Genomic DNA, 10,495 nt, shown 5'->3' on the forward strand with positions numbered 1-10,495 from the left:
TGTAGTTGATTTTCCTGCTCCTTTCCGGAAGTTAATTAACCAAACAAAACTCAAACCCCTAAGCTCGCTAATCTCGACCAACTGCTTACTTTTCTTTACAGCTTTCTCCTGTCCGGAAATGCATCCAGCGCGAGCTAATCGGTCCGATTTTGCACATACCACGCCCGGGATCAAACGATTCCGCCTGCTCTAAACCGATGCCGGCCGCTACGTACGTTCGTACTTTTCGTTCTCCCTGTGCATCGGGCTCCGTGTGAAGTCAGGTGCTTTCCCGAGGCAATCATTAACGGTGGAGCGACGGCAGAGCGGAGGCGCACGCTCGCCTCAGAGACGAGGAGATCAAAGGCCACGGCCCACAGAGCGGCGAAAATGGCGAAGCACCACCGCATACCGACGCTGGCGGAAAACATCAACCGGTCGCCCCGGTTAAGCTACCTGGCCTCCCACTCCCAGTCGGCGTCCTTCATGAGCGAGGGCGGCGAAATCACGGAGCTGATGGCGCTGGACGAGTCGGAAAATCTGCTGCACGATCGAACTGCCTCGGTGCAGGTGATCAGTGGCAGTGGGGGCGCACTGTGCGGTAGCTATGGGAGCTACGCGAGCGGAACCCTTGCCGGGCAGCTGACGCCGGGCGGACGCATGCTGGTGGGTGGTGGCGTGAATGCGGTCAACGGTGGGGCGGGCACAGTGAACGCCGGAGGCATTAGTCCCGGTGTGGGCAGTTTTGGCGATGGAAGCGAACGGCTGGAGGAGCTCGGAATAGCCTTCAACGAGCAGCTGATGTATGGTGCGGTCGGTGGCAAGCTGCTGACCAACTCGCCGGCAGTAACGATCGTCGAGATGGCGGGTGGCGGTGGACACGCGGCAATGAGGCAAAAAAACTTCAAGCGCAAGTCAACGGCCACGGCTGCCATGGTGGCGTCCGGTGAGCAGACGTCCTTGAATGCTATCGGTAAGTGTGTGTGTGTGTGTGTGGGGAGCAGCAGCGGCATGAGAAAGTTCCCAATAGAGTTTCGCCCATTTGGCGTACGGGAGATTTCCGAGATTTCCGCCCGATTCCCATTCATGCACGCGGCACATCGACGGGTTGTGTGTGCGCAAGGGGTTGCTTGTTCGCATTAAAGTGGGCCAATTTTCCGGCTCCTTGCCATCGCTAAAGAGCGAAATAACGAGCTGTTAGTGGTTTGCTGTGGATGGTACTTCCACTCTCGCTTGCTCGCGCCTGACGCTGACTGTTAAGGCAATCGAGTGGATGAATGGAAATCACTAACCGAAAATTGGAAAGTCTCGGGACGGGGAGTCTAATGCAATCGGATGCATTTGGCTAGAAACGACGTGAATGGGAACACGACGCGAGCTACAAGTCGAGTTGAGTTGGAAACGGCTAATTGATTGTTGAAATTAAGTGTCACATTTGACGTACAGCGAACGTTGTTATTACGAATGCATTCACCCCGTGCATGCTGCGTGCAGTGGTTTGAAAGTTAATAAAATTTAACGTTCAATAACTGTTCATTCCCAAGCGTCCATAAAGTAGCCTCGTTCAATGGATCTATTCGGGAAAGTTAATTTATAGGAAAAACATTCCCACCCTTCGTACGGGCAGCGGTGGGACATTTTATCGATTTGAATAAATCTTTCACTTCGGTCAAGTAAACAAGAGGCGAACCGGGGACAGGGCAAAAGTTTTACCGTTTCGCTATCATGCCGAAATTGAAAGTAAACAAAAATAGCACCGGTTGGTGGTCGACAATTTTTGGAGGTGCTCGCAAAAAGACAGCACCGCCCCAAGGAAAGGTCCACGGTGAAAGGTTAGAAAGTGACAGCGAAAGAGGAGAAGTTTTGTTGGGTTTATGGAATTGGAAACATAAACCGAACAGTGCGGGTGTGGGGTGGGGTTCGATGGTGTGGGAAGGTGATAGCAAAACGGGAAGGATATTTGGTTCAATTAAACCATAAACCTGTGCATGAGAAGATGATGAACTCGAATTTGAATAGGTGAAATTGATTAGGTTAAATGTGTATTAGATTATAATCGTGTTTGACCCTGTCGCGTGTTGAGGTATTTTAAGTAACCATTTAAATAAGCTTTTATTTATTATAAGGCTCTTCTCATACAGAGACTTCCCAAAGCACAGGCATTCCCCGAGATACAGGGTTCCTCATATACGCGGAAATTTGACTGCTGAATTAGTTTATAGCACAACATTTAGGTAAAAAAGGTAGCAACTTGGTTGAAAATGCATTCCTTTTTCATATAAAGCATTTGTTTTTAGTTTTCGTTAAGTTTTTCTTTCAAAGGGTCGTCTGCAATGCTAAATAAGTAAAGATCAGAGAAGAAATTCGATTCTGTAACTATGAAATATAGACGATTCGAAGAAATTTTGGAAATACGGATTATAGCAGTCCGCTATAATTAATGTACTTCGAGAATTGCCTCTAGCCTTTTATAGCGATCCGTCAACATGCGGGTAACTCGAATTTCCGCAATGTCCAATTTAGGTGCAATATCTTTTATTCGTTAACGGTGTAGAGCAGTCGTCACTGTTTCATTAAAATGCATCTCGATAGAAAGAATATTATTATTTTAAAAAAATTAAATCAATTAAGTTTGAAATTAGTATCAACCACTAGATTACTTATTTCTATGGATTTTGTACAATAAACTGATTTTTCAGATTGGAATAGTTTTGCATTGTGCCAGTGGTACTACCTGTAGTTGAGTTCAAAGTCACAGAAAACCAACTTTAAAGAAAAAGGTGGCAGAACGATCACTTTCATTCATGTTTTTGGCTGAAATATCGATTATAAGCAAGCCACTTGACTTCTCTTACTCTCATAATGGTGTATGACAAAGTGTGAATTCCTTGAAACATCTCTGGAACTTGGGTTGTCTTACGGACATCCATTGATAGATGGAGCTTTAAGCTACCACAAATGACAGTTGCATCTGAGTTCAAGTTTGATCAAATCGTATGTGGATTGAATAATTAATGTAAAGGTCTTAGTACATGCTAATGAATACGCCTCCTACCCCCTAAGTGCATTGTAAAATATTGAACACAAAGTGACTTCTAGGCCTGATCTTCGCTTAATAAATAAACGCACCGTAAGCGATCTATCCAACCGCAGGATTCAGCATGTCTAATTACAACGCTTTTCCATGCTTCTTTACATCGTTCCCATCTCTGTGGCTGCACGTGAACCTGTTGCTACCGGTGTGACATCATCGTACCTGCAGGGCTGCAACTATCGGTTGACCGGGGTGGGCCGCAGGAGTGGGGCGAAGCAACACGCAGCTACGTGAAAGCCCAGCGGCGTCATGCCGGACGTGCAACCTTCCAGGGCCAGGTGTACAACTTCCTCGAGCGTCCGGCCGGCTACAAGTGCTTTGTGTACCATGTCTCTGTGTAAGTATGCTGTAGTTTTGTCAATTAAATGTGATGAAGTACGTACGCTGAAAGTGTCCCGTTTGGGCTTATGGCAATAGAGAATACAACAGGACAAAAATAATCAATTAAACACTACTACTACTTGCACATGAATGGGGCAGTTTTTTTGTTGCTCCCCATAAATCCATTGTGTGTACCAGTCGGTGTAACAAATATGTTCTTTACGAAAAGCCGGATCCGGCTGTGCTGTCCTTGCATTCATAGTTCCATCCTGACCGTCCTGACTCGTATCGTTTTCAATTGCTTCCACACAGGGGAATAAATTGTAATTGTATGAACGCTTGCACGTCCCTTTGTCTCGCTGGCGTCCACCGTATCAATGTGCATTTTATCGATTGATTTAAATATTTACCGAAAACCCGCCCCACCCGGGAAATGGGGAAATCGAACACGGCAGTGCGCTGGTGCGTGTGTTTATGTGTCTGCGTATGTGCACGTGTACGTACGTACGTACGTCATGCTGCACACAACGAGCGTCGATTGCAGGAAAGTTATCAAACCTAGGAAACCCTAGGATCCAATAAACTTCTGTTCCAAGTGCATTCGGGTAGGGAAAGAGCAGAGTGTGTACCTTTCGGAGGAGTGTTCAACAAACGTGGCATACCGGCCTCACCAGGACTGCTGTAATAATAATCTGAACATACACTGGCCGGTGAATCGGTGAGGCAAACCGAGGGACAGAAGCGAACGAACAGTGTATCACCAGTTGAATCTGTATGTGAACTCGCACGATCCTGAGCTCCCTGAGTCCGTTTTGCTCGTGCACACGCGCGCATTTGCCTTAATTACCGGCGAGAGCTTTCCGTACCGTTTCGGGGCTGCAACGGAAGGTTTTAAGGTAGCATTAATTTGCAATACCGATGACCCCGATATTGGCATTGGTTTCCCATGAAGGCCAAGTGCAATATTGGCACACGGTGGTTGAGCTATTGGCCTGTTTTCTGCAGCTTTGATTGCAATTCAATCCCTCGCTCTGCTGGCACAGTCTAACGCTAGGTATGGAATCTTTCTTTTCCTGTAAGCGCTTGAGAGCTTTCGTTTAATTAAATGGAGCAAATTGCTTATGCCCAACACAAGGTCTTGTCTTCCGATCTAAGGTAAGAGTGATTTATGTGCATGACACTTTATGATCATGTAGGGGAGTTGACAAAGATGTACCATAAAATGTACCTTGGAATTTTTGAGTTAAAGTTAGAAAACTCTGAGCACTTATGGATAAGATATTTTTTATAATATAATTTAATATAAATTATATAATTTAATATGCATAAATATATACATGTATACTACTACATAAATATACATGTGGAATTACAGGACTTTCGTAGAACAACTAATAAGGATAGAACTATTTTTAGATTCTGCTTTAGTAGAACTAGAATGTCTGGAGGTAAATGTGGTTTCGATCCACTTCCTGAAGCTTTTGCGGGTTTAAATCGATTTTACTCTAAAGTTTCTCTACTGACACACTGAGAGCATTGCAAATGTACAAACCATGCATGGTGATAACGGACTCATTTTCAAATTGCAAGACGTTCTAGCTCAGCTTCAATTCAATTTTTCACTTAAGCTTTAAACCCCTGCATTTCATTTACAGGGTTTAAAACACTACTTTCCGAATTTCTGATTTTTTTTCTAAATTTTTTTTTATTTAAAATATATCTCTCCTCCTTGCAAGTTCTATCTAGAGAAGTATTTAGAGGTACATGTGGAATCTGTCTAACCTTCTGAAAAACTCAACCTAAAATTGATTCTAAGTTCTATGTAGAGTCAAACGTGAATCTACTTCGAGTAAAAAATACATTACTCAACTCGCTTGAGTAAGGTTGAAAATATCACTTTAATTTGACAAAAATCCAGAAATAATTCCAAATCTTCCATTTCATCTAAAAACGTTGCAACCTTTTCAGAAGATTCTAGGTCTGATTTGTTCTCCAATTCAACATGAAAAAAAAACACAGATAATCACAATTTTCCTATTTGAACTCGAAACCCTGTATTTTTCAGAGTTCTATTAACAAGTGTTGTGCTTTATGAATTTTTTTGTGAACAGTCGTATTCTTATGACTCTTTAGTTAGGAAACAGTCTGAGTGACGTCATCAGAAAATTCGAAGACGCATTAGAATGCACAGGGCTAATGCACTTCGAGGACGTTTCTCGATCGCCATATTTGTTCCATTGTTCCATTCCTGTTGCTGTTTGACACCTGCCCTTAAAAGAAGAAACTCCATTCGTTTCAGTAGTGTTTTAAGGTTTGGTCATTGTTTGGTGGAGTGGAAAAAAATAGTACAGAAAATGAAACATGCATCACGGAAAAGCAAAACACAAACACGCTTCGGTGTCCCACTGTAATGCCGGTAACGGAAATGTATCCTGTTCGGTTTCCGGCACTCCGGCCCCTAGCAGTTGTTTTTTATGTGTGTGTGTGTGTTGAGGGATAAATGGTTGCTTCGACGTTTTGAGTGGGACAAGGTTGAATGGCGTATGGGTGGGAAAATGGGCCGTAGCAGGAGTCGAAGGAACCAGGTAGTAATTGGGTCACATGGATATGAATAATTGTCACGCCAACGTTCTCGAACACCGAACCCGAACACGAAGAAATGGCAACATGGCAATGGCGGGAAAAAGTTTGGACGCATTTCATTTCTGTTTCCAGTCTATATGAAGGCCGATGTTTTCTTTACGTTCTGCCTTGCGAAGAAACCGGGAAGGAACAAAAAAAAAACTCACCACACCCACCACCTACACCGACACAAAAAACGAGGTTTTGGCAACGGCGCGTTTCGAGGGGGGGGGGTGCCTCAATGGTTTATGCTTCGGGAAATGCGATGTCTCGTAATGTGCCACCATCAAAAGCAAACATCAACGGTATGTCGCGCAGGTAACGTTGTTTTCGGAGCAGTTTTTTGGGTTGTTCTCGTGCGGGTGAGGGAACAGGAAGAGGGAGGGGAAGCCAATGATTAAAGGTTTGCCGGGGCGCTATGGTCTGGAGATGGTATGGAGAGAGCATGAAGGTGAACTTATGGCAAGATGGCATCTGGGAACATTTAATCGCTTTGTTCTGGTGACATTTCCTTTACGGCAAGGTTAATAATCCGAGCAAAGCTTTGATTCTTGCAATTAATTTTTTTACACAAAATGTTTGTAGTAAATAAAACGGTAATTGCATATGAATGTGTCGGTATAAAACTATCATCCCATAAATGAATTACCCGTAGTGAAACATTATGTCCTATACAGCTTACCCAATTATGTTTCCATGTCACCCGTCATACCGTTCAGCCATTGTTGGAAGAAAGTAAATTCTGTTTGTTTCTCTACTCGTGTGGGTGGGTGACCATAAAAGAAATGCGTAAGCTCATAAAACCATTCCCATCTCACGACCGAGATTTATTCGTTTGATCAATAATTCCTTCTTTCGTCACATGCAAATTAATTCTGCTGAAATATGCTAAACGTGAGGATTGTGTGAGCCTTGAGTGAGGGAGAAAAATGCATTTACCCGGGCTGGGCTTTACGGACCAGTACGGCAAGCAATTTAAATTATTCAACCCGGTAGACGTGCGTTATGTGCGTAAAGCTTCCGTGCTGGCGTGCGTTAGCGCGCCATACCGTACCGGATGCAATATTGGATTAATTAAATTAATCGTTGTTTAATGAACGCCGTTTGAGAGATGGTAAATATTTTAGCATCGGTACCTCCGGGGACGGGTTATAAGCGTACCGTTGGCGAAACCGGTACCGTGTCTTCGGTGAATTTTGCACGCCGATGCATTCGCACAATGGGTGGACGTTTCGAGCGAAGCGTTGTGGAATTAATTTCAACATAAAATTAAATGACACCTCGATCGAACCGTGCACTCCACGGTTTGATCATCGGGCACGTAGGGGTAAGTGCAATCGCTCTGTTGTAATTTTAAGCTGGAATTCCGCAAAGGATGCTCACTGCCCTGGACCCGGACTGTACGCGACGGATTTAGCATTCGAAGTGGGTAGCGCCTGATGGATTGAACCGTTGCTGCAATTTCTCGCAATGAATCTCAATTGATGGTGCCAGTTAGGGCGAATTATGGTGTACGCCTGTGAAATGTCCGCAGTACCTTTTGAATTTGTCATTCCAGTTTTCACCCAATTGAACAAACGATGGAAACACAATACGCTATAGGACAACAAGTGTTTACGATTAGTGAGAATAAAGCGTAAATGGATACCAGGAAATGGTCTAATTAGTTTGGAAAGCATTTTAATGTAATTGTAATTTTCAATCCAGTTTAGTTGATGAGTATCTCTTCACTATGCGTACATGTAATTAATTATAATGAAGCAGCTTCATTATCGAACACATGGCAAGATTAAACGAAATATTTTTTACCTTCAATTCGTTAAAGCTTTTGAAATAGGTGGAAAAATACACAAAAATACACCTTTGAATGGTGAAGTAATAGCCTCAAGAGTGAACATCTCATCTCAAAAATACTCCATCATCAAATAAGTTATGCAAATAAGCTCATTAAAAATTTAAGAAAATTTACCTCTTAATATTCCCTTAATTTTCTACAGTACATCGATGATTTCCATTGCGGATCGAGTACAAAAACCGTCAATTTTAGCGTAATTTTCATAATTATTCTCCCCAACCACTTAAATGAGACTATTTATTTCGAGAAAATTTCCTCAATCCATAATCGTAAAACATTCACTGAAAAAAAACCGTCATAAAACTCATTAAAACCTTCTTTAAATAATTAAAATCATTTCATCGTGCGAACTTATTTGTCACAATCAATCGGTGCATATGGTAACAAACAAATCTTTCATATCAATTTTATAATCCACTACACACAACGGAAATCGATAGAACACAATATAAATGCTTGTTAAGTCATTAGCACCGAATAGATCGTATCATTAATGCACCAGTATGCATATCACAATCGCTGGTCAAAGTTGTTGAAACAATCTTTCATTTCCGGCCCGCTTTGAATCCCATGCATAATTCGCCCTCCAAAAAGCTAATCACGTTGACAATGCGAATGAAATCAAACCACTCTCGCTCTCTCACTCTCTCTCTCTCTCTGTTCCGAGCACACGTTGTCGCTTTGTCGCTAGCTGCTGGCATACATTGTGCTGGTAATGGTTTTTGCTGATATGATTCCTTCCGGTTCGTTTCCGGCCAAGTTTCGGACCGATCAACGCCTCGTCGAGCTCTAACCCAACCCAGCCTCTAGCGGTCGGATGGCTGGTTTGTGGTCGTAGCCACCGGACTCATCTCGGGACTGTGAAAGCAAAATGGTTGCAACTTCCACATTGGCGGACGAACGGACGGTGCGTGGTTTTATCGGTATTTCCACGACGGAAACCGAGAGGAACCGCTGGTCAAATCGTGCCAGCGATCATCATTTTATTATGATGAGCATTTCTCCGGGTCCGTCGGGTCCGAACGGTTGGGCCAGCTTGCCCCCTTGCATGATGGAGGCGCCCAGTTGTTGTTTCGTTTGGCAGTGGTTTAATGCTTGTTTTATGATGATTTCAAATTTTCCCATAGATCCATTGCAGCGTGGAGTAGCGAACGGGTGGCGCTGATACCTCTATGATACGTGGGATGTTTTAGGGGTTTTCGGCGATGACGATAGTGTCGGTCGTCTGGTTTGATGCCATGGTTTTGTCATCGTACACAGCTGCACGGTTCGTTTTGCGGTAAGCCGGAGCCGGTCGTGGTGGACAAACATTGGCTTTTAGTCGCATAGTTTGATCTGGTGAACTAAAGTATGTGTTTTTTAGAGTGTGTGTGTGGTGGTGGTTTGAACCAGCCCAGCCAATGGGTCATGACACATACCTGACAATTCCCACGAATTACGAAGTTGATTGTTGGGTAAATGTGTACAAAACATTACTGCGAATCGGTCAAAATGTTGATCTACAACAGCAACAAATGGCCCAATTAATTTAAAGCCTGTGCATGACGGGAGTCTCCAATAATTGAGGAAACAATTACCCTATGGTGAATTATAATTCATTCTGAAAATCGGCAGCACTTCAAAGGCAAACTTGAACTCTATTTCTGATTTTCCTGGAACTCCAACTGAACAAAAGTGCAGCATCGTTTCGACACATTTCCGATTTGCACATCAAATTACAGTCCAATTTTGGCACTGACCGATTGGGCATGTTGGTGGGGCTATTTAATCCTTGGTTTGCTTTCGTGGAATGCATTCGTATGAGCAGATGCATTTTGATGTTTGAAGGAGTATGGTTTGGAGCGTGATGTTGCTGCTGTTCCCCACAAAGGGCTAATGATGGGATTTGAACGTTCTGCGAAACAACCATATTTGGGTAACGAAAGAATGGAGGCAAAAGTGATGCGGATGAGTCGGTGTAACATAATGATGCTTCTAGTTCTATTATCGATTAGCTGCTGTTTTTGGGAATAGGGTTGGTTGCATCCGAAAACAACATGCCGTTTGGTTTATTGTGAAGCGTTTATTATTATTATGGAAAACTCTTATTGAATTATGTTTATTTCCACGATGTTTTGGTTTCAACATATTGTTAACGTAATTTCTGGATAACTCATATCATGTGGAGAATTTTGCTGCTCCAAACACCAATGGGACTGTGTTTTGTACAAACGAAACATTTCCCTTCGTTTGTAAAATGGCTTTTAAATGTTGTACACCATTTCCGCCTCACTGAAGCGGATGAAAGCATGTTGTAAATGTTTTTAGATCGGTGACTCTTAAGCTACAAAACATTCGTGCTTCAATTTCGATTACTTACCCGACATACTTTACAACAGCATCGCAATATACGTGTGTAATGATAACGTTTACAGCTCGTAAAAAATCCATTTCAAAGTTGTTGCGGTTTGCGCATGGTTCATTGCGTACCGAGGCACGGTTGTGTGTGTCGCGTGAATGAATTTAGTCACCGTTGGGCAATCCGCTATCTGGCCGCATTACAACACAAGTGCCCATTTTCACTTAAGGCAGGTGGAATGGGCCAATTGTGGTATTTTGGAATTTTTATTATCAATTAATCTTGG

At 43.2% G+C, this 10,495-nt stretch overlaps 1 protein-coding gene across 1 annotated transcript; it reads left to right on the forward strand.

The window, feature by feature from the left end:
• Positions 1–369: 369 nt before the first annotated feature.
• LOC128708806 (uncharacterized) lies at positions 370–3,414 on the forward strand. Its single transcript, XM_053803786.1, has 2 exons — positions 370–952; positions 3,242–3,414. Exons 1-2 carry the CDS (start codon positions 370–372, stop codon positions 3,412–3,414), a joined length of 756 nt encoding a protein of 251 aa, XP_053659761.1.
• The last annotated feature ends 7,081 nt before the right edge of the window (positions 3,415–10,495 follow it).

The sequence above is a fragment of the Anopheles marshallii genome, chromosome 2, assembly GCF_943734725.1.
Source record: "Anopheles marshallii chromosome 2, idAnoMarsDA_429_01, whole genome shotgun sequence".
NCBI lineage: Eukaryota > Metazoa > Arthropoda > Insecta > Diptera > Culicidae > Anopheles > Anopheles marshallii.